The sequence below is a fragment of the Scyliorhinus torazame genome, chromosome 17, assembly GCF_047496885.1.
Source record: "Scyliorhinus torazame isolate Kashiwa2021f chromosome 17, sScyTor2.1, whole genome shotgun sequence".
NCBI lineage: Eukaryota > Metazoa > Chordata > Chondrichthyes > Carcharhiniformes > Scyliorhinidae > Scyliorhinus > Scyliorhinus torazame.
Window position 1 is genome coordinate 43,814,123 of NC_092723.1, and position 27,403 is coordinate 43,841,525.

A 27,403-nucleotide genomic window follows, 5' to 3' on the forward strand; every position below is an offset into this window, starting at 1 on the left:
TTCCATTGTGACATCACCGCCGGGGAGGCGGGGCTCTCACGTTATCGGGCTTGACGCTAACCCCGCGGAGGGGAGGGGGGGAGGTGTCAGGAAATGATCCTTTTCTGATCAATACACGAAGAGGTGGGAGAAGAGGGGGGGAGGATTCAATACACAAGGAGGGGGTGGAGGACGGGGTGTTTCGATACACAAGGAGGGGGTGGAGGAGGAGGGGGGTGTTTCGGTACACGTCGGGGGTGGATCATTGCACAATTTCATTGATTCCTTCCTGAGCTGCTCAGCATCAACAATTGCGGATACTGACTGCCCATACTGTCTGCTGACTGTTCCTCAGACAACCCAAACGTGAATTGCAATCGTGTGATTATGCATCGCCTACGCACTTCGTCATATTTTGCTTTGTGAGCTCTCAGGTAATTTGTTTCAAATCTCCTTTTTAAGAAATATTTTTGGCATTTGCATTGACTCTAGAAATTGCTCAACTGCACCCCCCCCCCCCCCCCCGTGGAAATTTGTGCTCAAAAGGTCTCATTTGTAAGTGGACAACAAAGCGGACGATGCTGCTTCTGACACTATTTAAGGGGGGGGGGGGTGAATAAGACAGCTGAATGGCTGTTCGCAGAAGATGGCATGCAGATTCGATGGGCCGAATCTCATTGAGATTCCGAAATGAATTATTGGGGCGGCATCGGCGCCGCGTATTTACTTGTGACATCAGCCGTAGTTTCAAAAATAATCATCGTCACTCCATTGGTTGTATTCGTTAATACATCTTCACACCAAGAACTGTTTCTATGTCCCGAATGTGAAAGTCAGGGTTTATTTTATACAATAAATAACTGGAATCTGTCAAGTTCAATTGTGTGGCATTAATTGTGAAATGTACTGGGGAAGGGGACTATTATCCTTTAATCAACGCCATATAGAAAGGAGGTGGGTTAATTCCCCCCAAAATATTGATATCCAGCAGAGTAAATAACTGTCACATTAAAAATGTCCCAATTTGATGCGGTATTAAAATCGCGGTAACTGGGGCCTGGGGCCAGGGGCCAGATTTACGGGACCGATCGAGGAACAGCAGCCAGTGTTACGCGAGCTCGCTGCACCATTGCAAAACAAACATAACCCGCTGGGAAAGAGGTCGAGTCGAATCACGGGTAAGCCGGAAAACAAAGACAAGCGCAAAACGGGGACGCTGGAAAACGCTTCAAGGAAGTTTTGACAATGGCTTATCAGCCGATTGGCAAGCGGCGTTAGTCTGCCAATTCATACAGAAGGAATTGTTCAGCTTTTCGCAATCAATTCTAGTTCAGTTCAAAGAAGGTGCGAGTATGACTGTTCTCCATTGTCCCCCATTGTGAGGCTACAGCGTCCTCCAGTGGAATTACAAACAAACACAGCATGTTTAGGGTGAAATAAAGCTTGCCATAGAAAAGTTATGATGTGGAGATGCCGGCTTTATAGGGACTGGGGCGGGCACAGTAAGAAGTCTTACAACACCAGGTTAAAGCCCAACAGGTTTGTTTCGAATCACTAGCTTTTGGAGCGCAGTTCCTTCCTCAGGCGAAAAGTTAGGGCACACAGAGTTGAGGCCATTCAGCACATCGTCTGCACCGACCCCCCCTTCCCCAAAAAGAAACTGTTCATCTTAATCCCACTTTCCAGCACTGGTCCGTAAACCTTACATGTTACAACACAGGTCCAGGCAGTTGAGCGTTTCCAGCCTTTATATTTGCATAGTACACATTGACATCGCCACGATTTCCTTTGGGGGCCAATGAAGGGTATTGTCGACCCACAGTCCCACAAGCAGCTCATAAGGCAAATAACCACTTCAGTTATCTGTTACACGGGACATTTCCCCCACCGTCTTCTGAAGTAATTCACAGGCTAGCTTTGCATTCAGTCGAACGAGAGACATAGGGGCTCCGCTTTATAATCTCCAGCAACGCAAAAAAATCCCCCAGCACAGCGCTGGAACATCAACCAAGATCATACAATTAATTCCTAAGAAGGGAAAGAGCAAAAACTGCAGATGCTAGAAATCTGAAACAAAATCCAAAAATGCTGGAAAAAGGAAGCATCTGTGGAGAAAGAAAGGGAGGGTTGTTATTTCACACTAATATCCCTTCTTTAGAATGGAAACGCTGTTACACTTGTTACATGCTTGTGACATTTGCTTGGATAGAAATGACCAGCCCCCAGTAAAATATTTTAATGAGTCCTAGCTCATTCGAACAGGAGAAACATTTGTAATTGGATATACAAATCTTAAAGAAAGGAAATAGCAATCTCCAGGCTGTAAAATTGTTTTAGTTCCTATCTCCTGATATGCCAGGCCAATTGGGAGTTCTGCTGCATTCAATCGTCCCTTATCAGAAAAGTAGCAGCGAGTTAGGGAAGGTGAAGGTGGTTCTGATATCTCCCCAAATTTATAATCATTTTTATTATAATCTTTATTGTCACAAGTAGGCTTACATTAACACTGCAATGAAGTTACTGTGAAAATCCCCTAGACACCACACTCCGGCGCCTGTTGGGGTACATTGAGGGGGAATTGAGAATGTCCAATTCACCTAACAGCATTTATTTCGGGACTTGTGGGAGGAAACCAGAGCACCCGGAGGTAGCCCAAGCAGACACAGGGAGAATGTGCAGACTCTGCACAGACAGTGACCCAAGCCGGGAATTGACCGTGAGACCCTGGTGCCCTCAGTGACCCTCAATGTACTTAACCTTCATAGCTCTACCGTTACGTCCAGGTGACCCCAGAATACACATCAGAGGTGGAGGGAGCCAGCTGCTTACCACTTCCCGTATCCTGCGATGCCCATGTTGGGCGTCCTCTCAGGGCTCTGGGGATGGAGGGCCCCGGCACACTTGTCAACCGCACATGCACAGCTGTGATGCCCTGTTCCGTGTGGAACGCAGCCTCATCCGGGTTGGCACCCAGCACCCCCTCCTCCCGCTTGGTGCCCGTAGGACCCTGGGGTTCACCTTGGGACGGAGGGGCAGCTGTACTGGGTCATGTCATTGACATGCTGCCGAAGCCCCCATCCATGGCTGTTACCGACTGCGCCACACGTTGGACACCTCCACTAATGGCACCGGCGCTATGCACCAGGCTCTCCTCTGCGGTAGCCACCCTAGCAGCGATGGCCTAGGTGCCACTTATTGCCGGCGACATCTCCTGCACCCGTAGCCTCGAGTACTCCTCCAATCATCTATGGACCTGCTGGAGTGTTGCTGTCATCTCCCTCTGAATGTCCTGGCACCCTAACGTCTCCATCAGCTCTGGGAAAACCTCTTCCACAGGCTCAGTATCAGGCTATGATCCAGCTGGGTCCTGGGATCCAGCCGCCCTCTGTGTCTTGCCTGGGGGTTCCTGCCTGCACCTGATGTGCATCATCAGTTGTGTATTGCTCAGCCGATTGTGCCCCAGAAGCCTGACCACTATCATTTCCCACCGTGGTGCGTGTCTCTGCATTGTTGGAGCGTGGCGGTGACAGCTGTGATGCATCGATCATGGCTTCCTCGGAGCTCTCCTCCGATGTGTTCTCCTGGAGGCTGGAGATGGGGCCACCCGGTGCCGTCGGCTGGAGGACCAGCGGGAGAATGTACATATGGTCAGTGGGAGGGAGGGTTCAGTCAATAAAGCAATAACAACTCACGTGATAGGTTCTCCATTTGTGCCCCAGTGGATTCTCACCTCTGTAGCTTGCGCCAACCTCCACATTAGTGACCGTTCTATCCTCAGCCACCCCTGTCACCTCCAGGGCCCGTTTCCCGAAGATGATGAGGATTCATATGTCTGGCAAGCCTCCACCAGTCTGAGCTCTCTCCCATTGATTCTGGAAGAGCTCCTGCGGAGGCACAGGGAGGGCCGCATGTGTGGTTCACAGTGGTGGGAGGGGGTGTATGAAGGCAGGGTTGGGGTGTTGAAGGGAGAGAGGGGTGGATGGAGGGTTGGGGGCCGCATGGAGGGATCAGGGGCTGGGTGCTCGCATGGGGGCAGAAAGGCCTGGGGACGATGGTGTCAACTCACCCATGCTGCTCGGTGTACGTTGATGACCTCCTTACAACACTGGAGGCCAGTCCTGGTCACACTCCCCGAGCTCACGCCGCCACCACCTCGTCCACTGTCTGTCCTATGGCTCACCCTTGGGGACCCTCAGGGGAACAGGATATCCCTCTTGGCCTCCACCGCGTTGAAGAGCCTCCCCAGGTCTACATCGCTGAACCTTGGGCCCGATCGTCTTGGCGCCATGGCTACAAGCTGAGTGGGGCTGGCTGTGCAACTGCTGTTTAAATGCTGCTCGACCTTGTTAGTGGGGGACTGGTGAATCGGCTGGTGAGCCTTCATTTGCAGCGAGAAGCCCGTGCAGTCTCGTTAAGTGGACTAATTAATGTTGAATAGCGTTGCCGGTGTTGCTGGGCTGAGCACCGTGAAGCTTGTGGCAGTTCCTGCTCATTACCACACTTAGAAATCTTTCCGGAGACTAGCATCCTTAGACTTTTCTACTCGCTTTCCAGACACTGAATTCCATCAGGGATTGCATCTGCATGGCAGCTAGCCTGGACAGACAAGTGTGTCTAAACCATTGCAGGTAGATGTCCTGTACCTGCCCGGCAATCGTGTAAGAGGCACAGGGAATTGGAAAACACCAAAATCTGCCAAATTCAAATCCACTCATTGTCTGAAATGGAATGGTGATTGAGCAAATAGTGGTTCTTTTTGGGATAGATCTTGAGATCTTGGAATCCGCCAAATGAAAAGTAATTTGTATTATCCACCAAGTTAATTTGAAAGGTCACATGGTTCTGGAAGATGGCGGAGTAGCAAAGATGGTGGGCATTATCCATCTCAGGGCTGTTTCAATGTCAGTAACCCTAATGAAGGCTATGTGTCTGTCAGAAGAAAGGTCTGGGAAGTACCATACAGTGAAGAAAGCTACATTGAGTGCTTAGGAGTTAGTACCAGAGACTTACAGACAAAAGTTTCCACATGTAAGAAAACAGTTTGGACAGACTTGTATTTGAAAGGGTTAAACAAAGTAATTTTGATAGGTGGGTGAGAGCATTAAAAGTAGAAGGAACCTGTGAGGCCCTGTTGCAAGACTGTAAAGATGCATTACCAGCAGTGATAAGATCTCTTGTGGAGGAACAAAGAATTAAAACTGCAAGACAAGACTGAGTTGGTTCATAGTTCAGAGTCTTTTATCGACACACTTTTAAACCTGAGAAAGATAGAAAACGGGAATGTGTGAGAAAAAGACTGTCAAGTAAGAGAGGAAATAGTTGAAAATTCCAAGGAGACTTCACCTCAAAATAAAAAAAAGATGGTGCTGAGGGAATGAGAGATATGAGGAAAGTTAGATGCTTTCATTGTAATAAACTAGGCCACACCAAATCATCATGCTGGGAGTGAAGCGGAAAGCCGGTTGGAGTTATAAATCTTAAGAAAGGAAGTATGAAAAGCCGATTGGAATTATACACAGAGAAGATCAAACAACAGGGGTGAAAACGTAAGCACAAATTGTATAGGGGCAGAGTGACCAGCAGGTGACTGATGTGTTTAAGAATTTTGCATATGAGGGAAAGTTATTCCATGTGTACAAAATGGAATGGGGGAATAAAATCAGAATTTTAAGTGATACAGAAGTGAGTAAATCACTAATTTTGTGGGACAAGGATAAGTTTCTATAAACTGGATGTATGGGGAATTGAGCAGTGACCCTGCACTTCACTAGAATGAAAGTCTGCACCATTGATATCTTAATTGGCTGAATTACCATGACCTGTGCTGATGGTTCAGTCATTAATACCAAGCATTTTTGCATGTATGCATATCAAAAACATGGAGTTGGTTTGGCAGTATTGATGTGGCAAATGGGTAAAGGACTAGGGCAGAGGGGTCTGCATAAAGTATACCACACATTGCTTTGATGTTTATGAATTGAAAGTACAAACATTTTCAGTGCAATCCCTGACTAGGTGATATATTTGAAATAAATGGTTTTAAGTCAGTCCCTTAAATGGAAGACCCAAGTAATTTTAATTAATATGACTTTCTTTATTCTTTTGCTTTGATTTTCCCAATTTATGGGGGAAATAATCTAGGTTTGTTTTTGTCCTTTATGGTAGAACACTGAGATCAGAAACTTATCACACAGAATGTAAATCTACACTGCAATAATTTCATACATATATAAAAGCAGATGAGAACTCTTGTTTCCTTCAGAATGTTACGAACCACACTAATGTTAAATGTAAAGGTAACCCAAAACACAGAAGGATATCTAGCAACACTGGATCATAGTGATATATGTATATTGTGAGGAAAGGTGTACATAGGAACATAGGAATTAGGAGCAGAAGTAGGCAATTCAGCCCCTTGGGCCTGCTCCGCCATTCAATCAGATCATGGCTGATCTCTTCCTGGTCTCAAATCCACCTTTCTACCTGTTCCCCATATCCCTTTAACCCATTTTTATCAGAAATATTTCTATCTCCTTCTTGAAGCCATTTAATGACTCAGATTATTCCGCACTATGGGGCAGCGAGTTCCACAAATTCACCACCCTCTGCGAGAAGTAGTTCCTCCTCATCTCAGTTCTAAATCTACCACCTCTCAACCTATACCTGTGACCTCTCGTTCTAAAACCCAGAGAGGAACAGTCCATGTGTTTGTGTGAACAATTAATAAAGAATTTTTATTAACTTAAAAGAAAGACAAAACACATTACAAGAACTATAATACACTATCACATTTAATTGTACTTATGACTCTGCAGTTCTGATGTTAGCGGTCTTCCTTTCTCGTTAGTTAGGGTTCTAGTTATACTGTTTCTTTCCCTTTGATGTTATTCACACTGTGGAGTTGGCTTTTGGCAGGTACATGTCCATTTCCTTATCTCTCCACTTTGAAGTTCCCATTGTTTTCTCAAGTCATATGTGTAAAATACTTGTTTTCCATTGATAGGCAAATTCATAATTTCTCCAAATGTCTGACTCTAATCAACTCTCTATTTTTTTAAATTTCCCCCAGTTCTGAACAAATTCTCTTTAGAAAATGAAACGTCTTAACTTGAAAGACAATTTCATTTCTCAGCCATTTCTTATTGGTTCTACCTAATCAACCATTATAAATTCAAAAGTATGTATTAACATAAAATATATCCCAGAGTATTTGCACTGTGTTCCCAAATAGTCTATATTACACTTGGGATAAAGCATCCACAATGACGTTTTCTCTCCCGACCAAATGAATTATTCTTAAATGAACAAGTTGTCGTAACAAATTCCATTGGAATAACCTGGTGTTCTGATCTCAAAAGTTCTCCAGCAATTTTAGGGGTTATGGTGGATTACTGGCAACATAAATCTCAAAATGTTGCAATGCCAATACCAAACCATATCTTTTTCAATTGTTGGTGACAGTTTAATTTCCTTAATACCCCACAGGCTTCTAAAGTCCAAGTTCCCCTTCTTGTCATAATCTGGTGCAGCTAAAACTGGCAATGTTGTCAACACAGGTTTTAAATGTTACATTTCTTGTTCTTCTTCAAACGCTCTGTTAGTGGTGCTATCATACTTCCAAAGTTCGGCGCAAATTTATGATAAAATCCACTCATTCTCAGAAACCTTAAAATTAATTTTTTTGTTGTAGGTTCTGGAAAATCCCAAGTGGCCTGTATTTTCGCATCTCGTGGGGCCATTCAACCATGCCCCACGACATGTCTGAAATATGAAATTTGAGCTTTAGCAAATTTGTTTTTTTGCAAAATTCATGTTGAGATTAGCCTCTTTGAAGCGTTCCCAATCTTTTTAAGTGTTGTAGATGTTCTTCCCAAATTCGACAATAAACACTGCCAAATCGTCAATGTACACTGCACAGTGACGTAGTCCTTGAATAACTTTAGTTGTTAGTCTCTGAAATGTTGCGGGTAAAGCTAAAGAAGAAAACAAATATTTTACACATACGACTAGAGAAAACAATGGGTAACTTCAAAGTGGAGAGATAAGGAAATGGACATCCCGAGCGGCATAACTTTAAATTCATTAAGTCCATTTGGTGTCATGAATGCTGAGATTTCCTTCGCCCTCTCAGGCAAAGGTATTTGCTAATAGCCCTTTAGCAAGATTATTTTTGTGATGAATGTAGACTGTCCAACAATTTCAAAACAATCCTCTGACCGTGGTATAGGAAACAAATCACTCCTGGTAACGGCATTCACTTTCCTGTAGTCCACACAAAGCCTTTGTGTTCCATCCATCTTTGGCACTATTACAGTAGGGGAGCTCCAATCACTAGACCTCAATTCAATAATGTCATTTTGGAGCATATATGCAATTTGCTGCTGTGCTTGTGATAACTTTGCTGGATTTAACCTATATAGATGTTTTATTTAGCTGTCTTCCTATTTCTCTAGTTAGGGTTCCACATGTATACTGATTCTTTCCCTTTGATGTTATTCACCCTGTGGAGTTGGCCTTTGGCACATGTCCATTTCCTTATCTCTCCACTTTGAAGTTACCACTTCTATAGCCCCATTGTTTTCTCTAGTCATATGTGTAAAATACTTGTTTTCTTCTTTAGCTTTATTGGAACTGTTTCCTCTACATCTACATGCATCGTTATCCCGGTTCTAACTAACTTATTCCCACAAATACATTTATAAGACTGCAGTAACTCTTCCAATTCACCTCGACTTGTATCTGGAAGATAATTTAACCAGTGGTGTAAATTATTCAGTACTTCATTACCCAAATGAATTAAAGGGAAATCACTCGCAGAATTTAACCCTTCTTGTCCCTGCTTCATTCCTTCAAGACCTCATACTTGCCCTCATCTCCTCTATCTCTATACCCCTTAAGGATGGGGCTGTTCAGCACAGGGCTAAATCACTGGCTTTGAAAGACCAAGGCAGGACAGCAGCACGGTTCAATTCCCATACCAGCCTCCCCGAACAGGCGCCGGAATGTGGCGACGAGGGGCTTTTCACAGTAACTTCATTTGAAGCTTACTTGTGATAATAAGCAATTTTCATTTCATTTTTTTCAAAATGTTAACATGACACAGTGACATTTATGTTTATTTGGTGTACATACCAGATAATTTACTTCACTCAGTCTTCTTTCAATCTGCTAGTCCACTAAATGTAGTTTTAGTTGTTCACCCCACATGGGTAATAGCACTAGCAATTTCTATCCTGCACAAAGCTACGAGTCTGCACTTTCCTTTCAGCCACGTCTTTCAATCCTGCTGTGGTCTTTAAATGCTTCCTTGCCTCTTCACAAGCCTCATTTAATACGTAGTCCAATGGTGTTGTCTCTGACTTCTTATTTAATAATTTTTCTTGGGATTAATTTCAGGGGACCCCTAACTTCTTGTCCATAGACCAATTCAAAAGGACTAAATCTGGTAGAATCATTGAGCGCATCCCTAATGGCAAATAATAAAAATGGAATCTCTTTGTCCCAATCATGAGTTATCTTGACTATACACCCTCATCATTGTTTTCAAAGTTTGATGCCACCTCTCTAATACTTCCTGTGACTGTGATATACTAATGATTTGTACTGTTTTATTTCCAGGCTATTTATAACCTGTTTAAATAATCCTGACATGAAATTTGTCCTTTGATCTGATTGTATCTTTTGGCAAGTCATATATAGTAAAGAATTTGGTTAATTCCTCTACCATTCTCTTGGCTGCAATGGTTCTTAATGATATGTCTTCAGAAAATCTATTGGAAATAGCCATAACAAGTTTTGATTTCCACTTCATATTTTTGACAATTGTTCTTCAGTCGACTAGAATTCTTTTAGAATGTTCTTCGAAAGCTGGAATAGGGATCAAAGGTGCTGGCTTTACTGCAGCTTGACATGTTTGACAAAATGTAACTACATCTTTACGTAATCCCGGTCACTAAAACTGTTTCTGTATCTTTGCTTGGATTTTCCTTATTCCGAGATGCCCCCCTAATGGAATTTCATGAGCTATCCTTGAAATTTCTTTCCTATACTCAGGAGGTAATCAATTTGATGTATTTATGCCCATTTGGCATCTGTACTAACATGTGTGGGGTACCATTTTCTCATTAATATGTGATCCTTTATATAATTCAGGAATATACTGAGACTCCAATTCCGAGTAAGCTGTTTGATAGATTGGTTTTAATTTGGAATCACTCTGATCTAATTCTATCCATCTCTTTGAACTAAACACATCGGTTTCTTTCCCTTCATCTGTTCCATCTTTATTCAGCTTGCTAAAGATATCACATAACCTTGTCTGACTTTTCTCATCCTGTGCTCGTAACTCCACTGCCTCTTATCTTAACTTATCTACCTGTGACCTTGTTATTACACAGCCAGGAAACACTCCAGAATGGTTTTGCTGGAACTGGCTGTTCAACCACAATAGGCATCACTACTGTGATTTAGTTTATAATTCCCTAGAATGAATTGCAATGGGCAATGTTTCTACTACTCCTACAATCACTTCACCAGTCTTCAAGCTACTCATTTATTTTCACCAACGTAATTTTTCTTGTTTTCTCTGTGAATACTACTGACTAGGGTCTTTCCTTCAATATTCCTTCTAGATAACAAATATCCTTATCCCATAACATTAGCAATTGACTCACTCCTGTTTCAAAGTTTTAATTTATTTTTCGATTTCATTCTGTACACCTGGAAAATCTTTCCCTACATTTACAAAATTCTGAAACACATCAGACATCTGCTGGTCACTCTGCCCCTGTGTAATTTGTGCAAAAGTTTTCACCCCTATTGTTTGGTCTTCTCCGTGTACAAATTCTATAGGCTTCTCTTGTTCTCCAGAAATAGTTCCTTTCTTAAGATTTATAACTCCAACCGGCTTTCCACTTAAATCCCAGCATGGTGATTTGATGTGGCCCATTACACATCCTGGGCTAGTGCGCTGTTGATTCCAGTCCTACGCACCCGGAGTCCCAACACAAGTGAATTAACCAATAATTTGTATAAAATTTGCAAAATCTTTGGCCCCTTGACTGCTCAATACGTTATAGCCACCAGGTTAGTAGGTTAACCGCAACCAATCGGGAACCAAGTTGAACTTTGCAATAACTATAACAGAATAACGGTCAACTAATCTATTACTCCCCCTTTTTACTGTCCCACCCTTTACCCAAACACAGGCCAGACACACATAGAAGATGGGAAGAAGAAACATAATAGGAATTAAAATTAGTGAGGAGTCTCCTTGCTTTCGATGTCGAGGTAATTACAGCATGCTTTCCTTCCAGGATGCTTCGGGATTGAAACCACCGGTTGGATTTCTGATGAGGATCTTCTAGCAAGAACATTCATTCAGTGCTTTCAGGCTCCAGGGTGATCACTAACTTTTATTACCCTAGGCCTTCAAAGTAACAGCCTCAGGCCAGTTTGATTCTTAAGATTCTCAGTCTCACTTTCTCCCCAGTTCCATCCTGTGTTTTAAACTTAACTGGTTTCCAGACTCACCAGAATCTTCCCCAGCTTTACTAAGGAAAACAGAGTATCAGAGAATCAGCTTGCACAAGGCTTCAGAGAAGTCTGTTAACAATTCAGGGAGGGAAACCCAAAGAGTTCCCTTCAAGAATTAAACACAGGCTGGATCGAGAGGAAAAGCCGGCTGGATCTGCTTTCCTGGAGACAGCTACAGCAGAGATATTGTTCTGCTGCAGGATTTTTAAAAACTGAAACAAAGATGAACCCTTCCTGGCTCTACAGAACATTCCAGAATGGTCAGTACCAATCAGCATCGAGCATCGGCCTGGCAATTTGAGCCAGCCCATTGGCCACCAACCAAGTCCATCAAGATATGTCACCACTATCTCCCTGGAGTCCGCTGATCCAAAATATAAACAGCTTTTTGTGATCTGCCTTGCCTAAGGTCATAAGTCAATCTTCAGTTTACCAGCCACTCAAATTAAAGGCAAAGTTCATCTTAAAGGCCTAGGTCCCATTAATTGTCCATGTACAAAAAACTTTAATAGAACAGAAATTAAATGGATAAACAAGGGACAGACATGGAGTAGGAGGATCCTTACACTCAGTTTATTATAATAATAATCGCTCGTCACAAGTAGAATTCAATGAAGTTACTGTGAAAAGCCCCATCGCCACATTCCGGCGCCTGTTCGGGGAGGCCGAATTCAGCAGCGCGAATTGAACCCGCGCTGCTGGCCTTGTTCTGCATTACAAGCCAGCTGTTTAGCCCACTGTGCTAAACCAGCCCCAAACTCCGAATATCTCCCATTCCCTCAGGACCGTCTTTTTTATTTTGAGGTGAAGTCTCCTTGGAATTTTCAACCTCTCCCTCTCTTGCTTGTCTTTTCTCGCACTTTCCCATTTTCTCAGATTTAAAAGGTGGTGTTGAAAAAAGGCTCTGCTCGATGAACCAACTCGGTCATCAGCAAGCTCCGTCTTGCAGTTTTAACTCTTTGTTCCTCCACTGCAGGGAATGAATCTTTTAATTCTTTCAACAGAAGTACTTCTCAAAGGCCGTCTTAGGTTCCTTCTACTTTTATTGCTCTCACCCAACCATCAAAATTACTTTAACCGTTTCAAATTCAATACAACTCTGTCCATACTGTTTTCTTACATGTGGAAACCTTTGGCTGTAAGCACTCAATATAGCTTTCTTCACTGTACTTCCCAGACTTTGCTCTGACAAAGACAAAGTCTTCAGTAGCCTGACCAACAGGTTTGCAAACACCTTGCGACCATTGCATTTGTCTGGCTATGTTCTCAAAGGAAGTTTAAAATGTCACAACATCCTTGTCACCAAACTTTGGAAGTGCCTGCACAATCTAAACTTATCTCCACTAAGTCCATGTCGAAAATTCCTTCCGTCCTCCACCTGCTCTGGTCTCTTTTCCCACTGCCGGCCTTTGAAATTGAAATCCTCTCTCCTTTTCCCTTTCTGCTATTGCTAACCTTTGCATTTCTAATTCCCTTTGAAAAGCTTTTTCTCTTCCTGTGTTTCACTTTTCCTGCATTTGAAGCTCAAGTTTTTTCATTTTGATTCCTATTTTGCCTGCATCCTGATTTTATTTGAATTTATCAAATTCAATGACTTCACTTTCCAAAATACTTGGTCTGATGAGTCTTATCCCCAGATGACCATCGGCGCTATCCCCCGGGGGAGAGCTGACTGGCAGTGATTTACATAGAACATAGAACAATACAGCGCAGTACAGGCCCTTCGGCCCACGATGTTGCACCGAAACAAAAGCCATCTAACCTACACTATGCCATTATCATCCATATGTTTATCCAATAAACTTTTAAATGCCCTCAATGTTGGCGAGTTCACTACTGTAGCAGGTAGGGCATTCCACGGCCTCACTACTCTTTGCGTAAAGAACCTACCTCTGACCTCTGTCCTATATCTATTACCCCTCAGTTTAAAGTTATGTCCCCTCGTGCCAGCCATAACCATCCGCGGGAGAAGGCGCTCACTGTCCACCCTATCCAACCCCCTGATCATTTTGTATGCCTCTATTAAGTCTCCTCTTAACCTTCCTCTCTCCAACGAAAACAACCTCAAGTCCATCAGCCTTTCCTCATAAGATTTTCCCTCCATACCAGGCAACATCCTGGTAAATCTCCTCTGCACCCGCTCCAAAGCCTCCACGTCCTTCCTATAATGCGGTGACCAGAACTGTACGCAATACTCCAAATGCGGCCGTACCAGAGTTCTGTACAGCTGCAACATGACCTCCCGACTCCGGAACTCAATCCCTCTACCAATAAAGGCCAACACTCCATAGGCCTTCTTCACAACCCTATCAACCTGGGTGGCAACTTTCAGGGATCTATGTACATGGACACCTAGATCCCTCTGCTCATCCACACTTTCAAGAACTTTACCATTAGCCAAATATTCCGCATTCCTGTTATTCCTTCCAAAGTGAATCACCTCACACTTCTCTACATTAAACTCCATTTGCCACCTCTCAGCCCAGCTCTGCAGCTTATCTATATCCCCCTGTAACCTGCTACATCCTTCCACACTATCGACAACACCACCGACTTTAGTATCGTCTGCAAATTTACTCACCCACCCTTCTGCGCCTTCCTCTAGGTCATTGATAAAAATGACAAACAGCAACGGCCCCAGAACAGATCCTTGTGGTACTCCACTTGTGACTGTACTCCATTCTGAACATTTCCCATCAACCACCACCCTCTGTCTTCTTTCAGCTAGCCAATTTCTGATCCACATCTCTAAATCACCCTCAATCCCCAGCCTCCGTATTTTTTGCAATAGCCTACCGTGGGGAACCTTATCAAATGCTTTGCTGAAATCCATATACACCACATCAACTGCTCTACCCTCGTCTACCTGTTCAGTCACCTTCTCAAAGAACTCAATAAGGTTTGTGAGGCATGACCTACCCTTCACAAAGTCATGTTGACTATCCCTGATCATATTATTCATATCTAGATGATTATAAATCTTGTCTCTTATAATCCCCTCCAAGACTTTACCCACTACAGACGTGAGGCTCACCGGTCTATAGTTGCCGGGGTTGTCTCTGCTCCCCTTTTTGAACAAAGGGACCACATTTGCTGTCCTCCAGTCCTCTGGCACTATTCCTGTAGCCAATGATGACATAAAAATCAAAGCCAAAGGTCCAGCAATCTCTTCCCTGGCCTCCCAGAGAATCCTAGGATAAATCCCATCAGACCCCGGGGACTTATCTATTTTCAGCCTGTCCAGAATTGCCAACACCTCTTCCCTACGTACCTCAATGCCATCTATTCTATTAGCCTGGGGCTCAGCATTCTCCTCCACAACATTATCTTTTTCCTGAGTGAATACTGACGAAAAATATTCATTTAGTATCTTGCCTATCTCTTCAGACTCCACACACAATTTCCCATCCCTGTCCTTGACTGGTCCTACTCTTTCCCTAGTCATTCGCTTATTCCTGACATACCTATAGAAAGCTTTTGGGTTTTCCTTGATCCTTCCTGCCAAATACTTCTCATGTCCCCTCCTTGCTCGTCTTAGCGCTCTCTTTAGATCCTTCCTCGCTACCTTGTAACTATCCATCGCCCCAATCGAAACTTCACACCTCATCTTCACATAGGCCTCCTTCTTCCTCTTAACAAGAGATTCCACTTCCTTGGTAAACCACGGTTCCCTCGCTCGACGCCTTCCTCCCTGTCTGACCGGTACATACTTATCAAGCACACGCAGTAGCTGATCCTTGAACAAGCCCCACTTATCCAGTGTGCCCAACACTTGCAGCCTACTTCTCCACCTTATCCCCCCCAAGTCACTTCTAATGGCATCATAATTGCCCTTCCCCCAGCTATAACTCTTGCCCTGCGGTGTATACTTATCCCTTTCCATCATTAACGTAAACGTCACCGAATTGTGGTCACTGTCCCCAAAGTGCTCTCCTACCTCCAAATCCAACACCTGGCCTCGCCTCTGGTTGGCCTGTCAACATATTGTTTCAGGAAACCCTCCTGCACACACTGTACAAAAAACGACCCATCTATTGTACTCGAACTATATCTTTTCCAGTCAATATTTGGAAAGTTAAAGTCGCCCATAATAACTACCCTGTTACTTTCGCTCTTATCCAGAATCATCTTCGCCATCCTTTCCTCTACATCCCTGGAACTATTAGGAGGCCTATAAAAAACTCCCAACAGGTGACCTCTCCTTTCCTGTTTCTAACTTCAGCCCATACTACCTCGGAAGAAGAGTCCCCATCTAGCATCCTCTCCGCCACCGTAATACTGCTCTTGACTAGCAGCGCCACACCTCCCCCTCTTTTGCCTCCTTCTCTGAGCTTACTAAAACACCTAAACCCCGGAACCTGCAACATCCATTCCTGTCCCTGCTCTATCCATGTCTCCGAAATGGCCACAACATCGAAGTCCCAGGTACCAACCCATGCTGCCAGTTCCCTACCTTGTTTCGTATACTCCTGGCATTGAAGTAGACACACTTCAAACCACCTACCTGAACACTGGCCCCCTCCTGCGATGTCAAATCTGTGCTCCTGACCTCTATACTCTCATTCTCCCTTACCCTAAAACTACAATCCAGGTTCCCATGCCCCTGCTGCATTAGTTTAAACCCCCCCAAAGAGCACTAACAAATCTCCCCCCCAGGATATTTGTGCCCCTCAGGTTCAGATGTAGACCATCCTGTCTGTAGAGGTCCCACCTTCCCCAAAAAGAGCCCCAGTTATCCAGAAATCTGAATCCCTCCCGCCTGCACCATATCCCTGTAGCCACGTGTTTAAATGCTCTCTCTCCCTATTCCTCATCTCACTATCACGTGGCACGGGCAACAACCCAGAGATAACAACTCTGTTTGTTCTAGTTCTGAGCTTCCATCCTAGCTCCCTGAAAGCCTGCCTGACATCCTTGTCCCCTTTCCTACCTATGTCGTTAGTGCCAATGTGGACCACGACTTGGGGCTGCTCCCCCTCCCCCCAAGGACCCGGAAAACACGATCCGAGACATCACGTACCCTTGCACCTGGGAGGCAACATACCAAACGTGAGTCTCTCACGCTCCCACAAAATCTCCTATCTGTGCCCCCGACTATAGAGTCCCCAATTACTAATGCTCTGCTCCTCTCCCCCCTTCCCTTCTGAGCAACAGGGACAGACTCCGTGCCAGAGGCCCGTACCCCATGGCTTACCCCTGGTAAGTCCCCCCCCCCCCCACAAGTATCCAAAGCGGTATACTTGTTTCTCAGGGGAACGACCGCAGGGGATCCCTGCACTGACTGCTTTTTCCCAGTCCCTCTTACAGTTACCCACCTATCTCCAATCTTTGGTGTAACTAATTCCCTGAAGCTGCTATCTATGACCCCTTCTGCCTCCCGAATGATCCGAAGTTCTTCCAACTCCAGCTCCAGTTCCCTAACTCGGTCTTGGAGGAGCTGGAGATGGCAGCACTTCCTGCAGGTAAAATCAGCAGGGACACTAACTGCATCCCTCACCTCAAACATCCTGCAGGAGGAACATTGCACGCCCTTCCCTGCCATTCCTCCAACTTTCTACCAAGATCTGGCTAACAACTAAATATATAATAAAATATGGTACTTACCTCAGACCAATGGGTTTTATGATTAGGTTAGAGGAGGAGGGTGGGTGGGAGACACTACACGTGTAGTGTCTCGGGTTTCCTCTCCACCAGAATTTATTGGTGAGGGTCTTCCCAGACGTCCGCGGGTCGACTTCCTGTTCCCGCCTAAAACACTAATTTAAAAACAAAAAAAAAAATTCTCAGCTCCTGCTGAAATTGACTAACCAGCCAGCTCCACTCCTGCCAAAATCGACTGGCCTGCCCCTGCAAAGACAAGTGCTTTTAAAGGACAGACTTACCTCCCAGCAACCACTTCCGCACTGCTCCCGCTGAAACTGACTCACCAGCTGTTCTCCCGCCGAAATCGACTGGCCTGACCCTGCAAAGACAAGTGCTTTTAAAGGACAGACTTACCTCCCAGCAACCACTTCCGCACTGCTCCCGCTGAAACTGACTCACCAGCTGTTCTCCCGCCGAAATCGACTGGCCTGCCCCTGCAAAGACAAGTGCTTTTAAAGGACAGACTTACCTCCCAGCAACCACTTCCGCACTGCTCCCGCTGAAACTGACTCACCAGCTGTTCTCCCGCCGAAATCGACTGGCCTGCCCCTGCAAAGACAAGTGCTTTTAAAGGACAGACTTCCCTCCCAGCAAACACTTCCGCACTGCTCCCGCTGAAACTGACTCACCAGCTGTTCTCCCGCCGAAATCGACTGGCCTGCCCCTGCAAAGACAAGTGCTTTTAAAGGACAGACTTACCTCCCAGCAACCACTTCCGCACTGCTCCCGCTGAAACTGACTCACCAGCTGTTCTCCCGCCGAAATCGACTGGCCTGCCCCTGCAAAGACAAGTGCTTTTAAAGGAGACTTACCTCCCAGCAACCACTTCCGCACTGCTCCCGCTGAAACTGACTCACCAGCTGTTCTCCCGCCGAAATCGACTGGCCTGCCCCTGCAAAGACAAGTGCTTTTAAAGGACAGACTTACCTCCCAGCAACCACTTCCGCACTGCTCCCGCTGAAACTGACTCACCAGCTGTTCTCAAGGCGAAATCGACTGGCCTGCCCCTGCAAAGACAAGTGCTTTTAAAGGACAGACTTACCTCCCAGCAACCACTTCCGCACTGCTCCCGCTGAAACTGACTCACCAGCTGTTCTCCCACCGAAATCGACTGGATGTGTTGATTTAACCCGAGAATCAACACATCTCAGGCAAGGTTGAGAAGGCGGGGTCTTCATGAAACCTTCAGCCGGTGCACATTTAAATGTATTGCTATATCTTCAATTACTTGTTTTCTTCATCCGTGCAGGTAATCTTAATTGTAACGTATTCACCAATTTTATCAATTCAGCTTTAGGTATACTTTTCAAACTTTCCAAGGTTTCTTGTTTATTCCCAAACAAGTCTTAGCAAGTGCAACAGCCATTTTTGTTGCCACCTTATTTTAAATCACACACCTCACTTGGTTCCCACGCTTTCCTCATACTTGTTAAGGTAAGAAGTCACAAATTCCCTAACACAAGGAATTATACATTTTAAAATCCCGGCCAAGAACCTCCAATTCTTATGAACCACGCTGATGTTAAACACAAGAGTTCACAGTGTTGTATTTATTTTTTCTAGTATAATGTGAGGAACAGTGTACAGCCCAGTGAGGAACTTAAAAGACAAAACACACGTGACAGAACTATAATATGCTTTGACACTTAAACGTTTTGATGACTATATGGAGAATTTTTACATGTAACTGTCCTTTGGTCCCCAACTTACCGATGTTTACCGGAACACTGAAACACCCCTTTCCCCAAGCAACTTCCAATTTTAAGTAACTTTATCAGCTAAATCCAGCAAGTAATTACCACAACCAAGTTATGGTGGACACATCTGGGAAATAGTCTTCAAGTTCAGTGAAGGTAGAAATTGGCTGCTTCTTTCGGGAGACCATATCTGCAACTTGATGGAATTCTGATGTTAGCCTCTAATTAGGGTTCTACAGTTCTGTTTCTTTCCCTTTGATGTTATTCACCCCGTGGAGTTGGCTTTTGGCAGGTACGTGCCCATTTTCCTATCTCTCCACTTTAAATTTGCCACCTCTATAGCCCCATTGTTTTCTCTAGCCACATGGAAAATACTGTTTTTTTTCCAATGACCTCAATTTCTTCAGATGTCTGCCTCTAATCAGCTGTTGCACTTGTCTTTTTTTTAATAATTTCCCCCAATTCTTAACAAGAACCGATCAGATCCCCCCCCCCCCCCCCTCCCCACTACAAGTAACATAAATCAAATTTTAAATGGTATGCCACCTTAGGATCTATCCTTGAAGTTTCACAGCCATGTTAGGCTAGGGTCTCGGAGACTGCTATTTGCTCATCTAGAGAAGTTAATGTTGTCCCTCTTTACTGGGTGGGGGAGGTGGGGGGGTTAACAATCTTAAATGACAACTTGGGTGAGAGTGTAAGAATGCTCTCAATGGAGGTATTAAGGATAGGACATACAAAGCCTGTATGTATAAGCATCACAAGGGGTTCAGTCTTAAGACCATCCCTAATGGAGTCCTGAAAGAAAAAACAAATCTGCATTTATGAAAAGCATTAGAAGTTAAAATAACAAGTCATACTTATCCTTCAGCGATGTGTACAAATGGTATATGAAGTAGAATTAAATTCACTTCAACTAGACCCAAATGGTATATGAAGTAGAATTAAAAATTCACTTCAACTAGACATTTAGATATCTATGAACGTTTAATGCTAACTACTATGCAAGGTTCTCCACTTGCTGCAAAAAAATTAAAAAAAAAAAAAAAATCTGGCTATAACCACACTTCAAAAAAAATCACATCTTCACACTCTTCCTTTGAAGAATAATGAGATAAATGGGGGGGGGGGGAGATTTTCAATCTGATTAATTGTCCAATGGCCCAGACATTAATACTCCTTCCATGGCATTAACCATATTTACATCGGCTACTTCCAATAAGCAGCAGAGTTTTCTACACACCCACAATCCATTTAATGACAGATGGCAGACCTACGAAACACAAACTATTCCTTTGGAGCTAATCCAGAATTCCAATCACTATTCAGGGGGACTGTCCAGAACCTGCACCTTCTGACTAGAAACAGAAATACTCCACTAAACCAACTCTCACTGGTGAAAGGTTGATCAGAGCAAGGTTAATCAGGAATGAAATTGGAACATTTACATGTCATTGATAATCAAGTAAAACGGCAATATTACTTCTTGCTAAAGTTGGTGATACTGGCCCAGACTTTGGTGAAAAGTGTGAATGGTGCATGCTGTTATAAATGCAAATTGGCCAGCAACCTGCAATGTGAAATTACCATCAGTAGCTGATGAATTTATATTGCTCGCATTAGCTTATTAGCTAACCCTTAATTTCCCCAAGATAGCAATAAAGTTGCTGTATTTGCACATTGATTGTCCATTCCTTACTAAACTTCATAGTTTAAGTACTTTCTGGGCAGTGTTATAATTATCTGTAAACCCCACCTGCCCAGAAAGTAAACAATTATAAAAGCCTAATAAAGATTTATTCCTGCAGGTTGTGAGTTTTAAAAATTGTAGCAATGGAGCATGCAATATTTTGTTTTACTTGTTCTTTCTCAATTCCATTTTTACTTTCTGTACCTAATTTGACATTGAGTTCATTCAAATTCACCCCTCCTCCTTAATCCTCTGTTCATTGTGTCTCATTGAATTATAGCGTGTGCTACTGTTCACTAAAGGTTCTGTTGTCTGCACTAATCAGCTTGTGTTTCCAGCAACTTTGACAGCAAAAATGTTTAAAATGGAAACATGCAATAATATTAACAAGGAGGCATGCAAGCAGATTGTGTGTTCCAGTAAAATATGGCCCCGAATTTACATTTGGCTTCCTCAAATTCCAGAGTGGAGATAAAGAGTCAAGTAAATCTGTGTTGAGCCAAATAGCCTTGTACATTCATAAAGGTATTTTGTTGATGTTAATTTTATTTTTGCAAAACCCAGGCGTGAAGGATGAAATTCAACGAAGTGTGAAGTAATTAATTTTGGTAGGAACAATAAGGAGGTAATATGAACTAAATGGTACAATTTTAATGGGAGTGTAGGGAGAGAAACCCAGAGTGGATGTGCATTCATCTTCGAAGGCAGCAGGACAAGTTGAGAAGACTATTGAAATAACTTTTGGGATCCTTGACTTTATTAGTAGAGGCATAAAGTTAAGCTAAACATTTATAAAATGCTGGTTAGGCCCCAGTTTGTGTATTAAGGCCAACTTTAGATACCACACATTAGGAAGGATGCAAGGCTTTGAAGAGAGTGGTGAGATTTACTCAAGTATTACCAGGGCTGAGGACCCTCCCTTAAGGTAGGGATAGGCAAAGCTAGAGCTGTTCTCCTTGGAACAGAGATGGGCCAGAGGTGGTTGAATAGAGGTGTTCAAAAATTATGAATGTTTTTCGTAGAGTTAATAAGGTGAAATTGTTTCCAGTGGCAAAGGGGTCAGTAATCAGGTGTCAGATTTGTGATGACAGGCAACTAACTTAAAAAAAGTGAGACTTATCCAGGATATGCTACCTGACAAGGTGGTGGGAGCAGCTTCATTAGTAACAGTCAAAGGAAAATTGGATACTTGAAGGGGGAAAGTATGGGGGGTGGGGGCAGGGTAGAAGGAGATCAATTGGATAACTCAACTGTGCAGCAACTTAGGGCTGAATTGACATCCTTCCATGCTAGATCATTCTAGGATTCTAGAGTGGGCATTGAGGGCACTTGGAAGCATTTTTTCTCCTGCACTTGATTGGGTAGGGCTGGTGTTAGTTCTTTATGTGGCAGCTTTTCGCATTCTTTTACAATAATGGTATGTTTGATGAGCATGGTTAAGAGCAACAGGAATGTATATGTCGGATCACGGAGGCATGATGCACGTATGTGTAGAAATTTGATACAACACCCTATTAGAGCAATGGAGCAGCATGCAAGATCTTATTTTTAACTAAATCGGACTACCTAAATTTCAGACCTCAGATTTTAGTATGAAACAAAGGACTAGTGAAAATATTGAGTGACATATTAATAAGTACATTTTCTTCACTGGCATAAATTAAATATTTGGAAACAGTATGAAATCCTCAATGTAAATCACAAGAAATAAAACTGCACTTCATAAATAACGTGACAAAGAAAAAAAGTCAACACTTGGTTTCTGAAATACTAGTGAGTTTTTATTCGTTGGCACAGGTTTATTACAATCGTAAATCTCTTGCCTCACATGTGCATCACACTTAAGTCAGGTAAAATAAGGCCCTTCCTCCAGTGACAATCTCTCCAACTGATGTGTAACCGTTGCATTAAAATGTGAAGAGTAGGATAACATGCCTCATATTCTTACCAATACTGACCATTGTAAAAACTAGCACTTATCCCTTCCATCTAAGGCTTTACACAGGAAAGCACCAAAAATGACATGTATATACAGTGCATTAATTGCAGGTAAAAGCTTTAAGTGGTCATAATCAACGGATTCCATTTGTTTCACTTTTTACATATTAACAAGATTTTTATGTCTGCTCTTCAGAAATACAAAGCATTCTTATGATTCAGTACTCAGTTTTACTTTGACCAAAACTTCATTTATCACATCAGCATTTATCACATCAGCATATTTTCAGTTATGTACTTAAGCATAAGTATTGTCATTTTTTAAACATCACTGGAGAATAGGACAATTTTCACTCAAGCATTCAGTTTTCTGATGCTGTTCCAGTTTGCTTTAAATCTTCACTACTGAGCCACCTGTGTAAAGCAATAGTTTCTAGACTTCCAAATCTTCCAACAATTGGGGAAAAAGTTGCAAAAGATAATTTGTACAATGATGTTAGTATTCCACAGTTCTACAATAATGAACATTTATTTACACCTCTTTTAAACTGGCTGAAGGGATATCCATCTAGATATGAGTTTTTAAAAAAACAGCCCATCCCTCGGTTAACAAAAGGGTGTTTTCTTCAGCAATGTTCCTTTCTCTATTGAGGCTTTGAGGTACAATCTGTTTGTTAGCTGGCAGACTGTACAAGTTTTGAGGCAAATATTCTATGACAATTTCAGATCTCTGTATTAATTAAAAATAAAATAAACTAAATCAATTTTGAAATTATGTTGGTGATCAATAACACTCATTTCAAAAGAAACAGTACTATATTTTGTGTCTCAGTAAAAAAGCAAATCAAGAATTTGTTTAAAAAAGGAAAATGTACTGTACAGGGTAATTTTTGTTCCACATTTTACTAATCCAGAGTTGGAATTTAAAAACCAGGTTACACAGTTTAAATGCTTAAGCAGTATACAGTGTCCTTTTTAAATTGCAAGAACAAAAACACAATCAGAAAATTCAAAACACCAAATTCTCAGCTCTGTTAAGACCTTGAATCACCTGCAAAGAACATCCTTTAAATCCAGTGTAGAACGAAATAGGGAGAATAGCAGAGATTAGGAAAATAAAGCCGGCGACACAGAAATGTGCACTGTTAAACTGAATATAATCCAAAGCTCCACAGAAGGTAACACCTAATATGCATGGCTTGAACTTGTCTTACATACAAGGTAAAATGCTTTAACGGCCTTATTCAGCAGTTTGTGTACAAGCTAACAGAAGTACTGTGATGAAGTGTGTGTCATGAATGTTATTCCACATAGTAGTACAAGTCAGTGATCAATCGTTCCATAGCTTCCTTCTTATGTAAACAGCAGTAGTGCAGGTGATAAAGCCAGCAAAAAATTTACAAAAGCTATATATAAAAAGTTGCAGAGAACTAAAATCGATACCCATTTGGCACCCAAACAATATCCTGAGGTTGAAATCCAAGTCACCTGACAATTAGGAATTCTATAGGATAATACCTGGGGGACAACTGGGTGTAACACCGGTACCTTAATTTCACAATCCTATCAAAAATATACAATATCTAACAAAAAAACTTACTAGTTATGGCTTTGATCTTCAGCACTATATTTTACATCACAATATAAAGTATCGTTATCAACATTGCGCAGATCCCCATGCAAAATTTATTTATACATGTACAATGTATAGAAGCAATCAAACTAGGTCAAACATTCTTTCACTGAACACTTTTTCAAGTCCATGCCTTTGGGACTCGATGTATGATGAGTCAATTACTGTGGAGCTCCTCTCAGTCATCTAATACTGGATACTGAACTCTGATTGGCGTATGTTGAGGCCTTCTCTTCAGATAATGTTGCAACAACAGGAGTTCCATTATTTGCCAAATAGCCTTGTTTGAAGGTTTCAAAATACGAGGCCTGTACAGGTTTATGACACTGAAGAACTTTAATGGCATCATCTATTTTAAACCATTCCCTTTTTCTCCCTAAATAAAATGAGAAAGATTAAACATACATAATTGAGTACCCCCACTCCCTATCCATTGGGAATGAGCAGGGAAGGTGGGGGTGGGTGGTAGGTGAGCGGAGGGGAGTTGGAGGAAAGAGATAGAAAACCTGTTAGAGGAGTTACAATCGATGCACATATTCTGCACCCTTGTCCATTTTTAAATCAATGCAATCTATTCCTTGGGCACAACTTTGAAGGATGAAAATGGTTCACTGATCAAAAAACCTATTGCATAAATACTGACAACTGGAAACAGAAAGAACCTTTCAAGCTCCAACAGCTCAGCTGTTAAATATACAAGTGCACAAAATGTTATACCTAAATATGATTAAGAATTTAAAAAAATAGAGAAACTAGTTAATGCAAAAAAAAAAAAAAAAAGCCCAACCTTCATTCAAGTGATGTTGCTATGAACAAGTGGGGCTGCAACTACTAAGCAACAGCAAAAAAAAACAAAAGTTACAAGACCAGGGAGATTTCATGCAGTTGAATTTATTTTCTCTCTCTTTTAGGTTGCCTACTCTAGGCATCATTACTCGATAAGAATAATGGAGAAGACAGGAAACGCTCGCAGCTGCATAGTAATCAAGACCGTCTCCAGAAAACCGACTAAGATTTTTTTGTTGTTGCAAGAGGTCGAAGGTCACCTGTGATAATGTAAACATTTCTGCCTGAGATAGTGGCTGAATTATTCAAGTTGACCCTGGGCTCAACATTTCAGCCCACTTTTAAAGATCCATAAAGCCATTCTGGCCCCTGAGCAGATACCTATAAAACAACTGCAATCCACAATCTTGTTTATGTGCAGTTTGTTATCTGTAGTCCAATGATATATATAACTATCCCACAACATAAACAGAGCAAATTAAATACCACTGAGCCCTTCGCTAATACTGTAGAATAAATACTACAATATAAATGAGTCACAAAAGTAGTGCATCATTTTTATTCAAGGCCTGAAATAGACAAAGATAATTTAGATAGTAAATAAAGTTTCATCTTACCAATATTAACTGAATCCTCCCAGTCATCTAACACTTCTGTTATTACCAGAACGTACACATATGTTCTATGCTTCCTGTCTTGATTCTGAAAAACAATATTATCTTATAATGACTTCACAACAGGCATTGATTCCAAGACATGCAGAATTTGTTTATTCATTTACGGGATGTGGACGTCACTGGTTAGGCCAGCATATATTGCCCATCCCTAGTTGCCCTTCAGAAGGTGTTGTCTAAGGAACCATGTTGAGTTACTGCAGTGCATCTTGTAGATGGTACACATTGCTGCCACTGTTCCTCAGTGGTGGAGGGTTTGAACGTTTCTGGAACGGGGAGAAATCAAGCGGGCTGCTTTGTCCTGGATTGCGTTAAGCTTCGAGTGTTGTTGGAGCTGCACTCAGCCAGGCAAGTGGAGAGTATTCCATTACACTCCTGATGTGTGCCTCGTAGATGATGGACAGTTTTTTTTTGGGTGGGGGGGGGGGGGGGGGGGGGGGAGGTCAGGAGGAGAGTTATTCGCCGTAGGATTCCTAGTCTTTGACCTGCCCTGGTAGCCACAGTATTAATGTGGCTAGTTCAGTTTCTGATCAATGGTAACCCCCCAGGATGTTGATTGTCAGGGATTCAGCGATGGTAATGTCATTGAATCAAGGGGCGGTGGTTAGATCCTCTCTTGTGGGAGATGGTCATTGCCTTGCACTTGTGTGGCGCAAATGTAACTTGCCACTTATTAGCCCAAGCCTGGATATTGTCCAAGTCTTGCTGCATTTGAACATGGACTGCTTGATTATCAGAGGAGTTGCAAATGGTGCTGAACATTGTGCAGTCATCCAGAAACATCCCCACTTATGACCTTTTGATGGAAGGGAGATCATTGATGAAACAGCTGACGATGGTTGGGCCTAGGACACTACCCTGAGGAATTCCTGCAGCGATGTCTTGGAGTTGAGATGATTGACCTCCAACCACCACAGCCACATTCCTTTGTGCCAGGGATGGACTCCAACCAGCAACGAGTTTCTCCCCTGATTCCCATTGACTCCAGTTTAGCTAGGGCTCTTTGATGCCAAACTCGGTCAAATTCTGCCTTATGTCAAGGGCAGTCACTCTCACCTCACCCCTGGTATCTCTTTTGTCCCTGTTTGAACCAAGGCCAACCCTGGCGAACCCAAACTGAGCGCCTGTGAACAGATTATTGCTGAGCAAGTGCCGTTTGATAGCACTGTTGATGACTCCTTCCATCACTTTGTTGATGATGGAGAGTAGACTGATAGGGCGGTAATTGGCTGAGTTGGATTTGTCCTGTTTCTTGTGTACAGGACACACCTGGGCAACTTTCCACATTGCCGGGTAGATGCAAGTGTTGTAGCTGCACTGGAACAGCTTGGCTTTAGTACTATTGCTGGGATATTGTCAGGGCCCGTAGCCTTTGCAGTATCCAGTGCCTTCAGCTGTTTCTTAATATCACGTGGAGTGAATCATATTGGCCGAATATAAAATATGCTGTGGAAACACACATTTTCAATTTCAGAAACGAACAGCAACTATTGTAAAAGGCATTTATATGCTGTTTACAAAAACAAACGGCAATTCCCAGAAGATGTACGGTATTTCTGGTCATGTTCAAGGTTTTGTTTGCCCGCTGACATGCTAAAATACATTTAAGAAAGCAGCACCCAAGTCAGGTCAGATTTGTTATTTAGGAGGTACAGTTTTAAATCCCTTCCTCTCCCAACAACTTTGTTGATCATTTCTAGCTTCTTTCTCTGGTTCAAAAATAGGATATTGGTTTAAATTTGCTTCTATCACATTAGTCACCTCTCAAAAAAAACATGTCCCACAGGCATCTAAACAATTTTGGGCCCTTGGTCTCCAAATTTCCTTT

General features: G+C 42.8%; 1 protein-coding gene and 1 long non-coding RNA gene across 5 annotated transcripts in view; one reads left to right on the plus strand and one right to left on the minus strand.

Annotated features, from left to right (window-relative positions):
• The first annotated feature begins 210 nt into the window (after window positions 1–210).
• LOC140393854 (uncharacterized) lies at window positions 211–25,523 on the plus strand. 3 transcript variants are annotated; one of them, XR_011935750.1, is made up of 4 exons: window positions 211–413; window positions 9,598–9,663; window positions 11,187–11,268; window positions 25,027–25,523. It is a non-coding gene; the product is annotated as an uncharacterized lncRNA (long non-coding RNA). The 3 variants fall into 3 exon arrangements; XR_011935749.1 differs by lacking the exon at window positions 9,598–9,663; XR_011935751.1 differs by lacking the exons at window positions 9,598–9,663; window positions 11,187–11,268.
• Window positions 22,304–27,403, minus strand: part of LOC140393852 (diphosphoinositol polyphosphate phosphohydrolase 1) — a 92,312-nt gene continuing 87,212 nt past the window's right edge. For both annotated transcript variants that reach the window (XM_072480386.1, XM_072480385.1), the window contains exons 4-5: window positions 25,519–25,603; window positions 22,304–24,491 (exon numbers count right to left, since the gene is read on the minus strand). In XM_072480386.1, coding sequence (XP_072336487.1) covers window positions 24,298–24,491; window positions 25,519–25,603 — 279 coding nt within the window. In that variant the 3' untranslated portion in view covers window positions 22,304–24,297. The remainder of the gene's footprint in view (window positions 24,492–25,518; window positions 25,604–27,403) is intronic.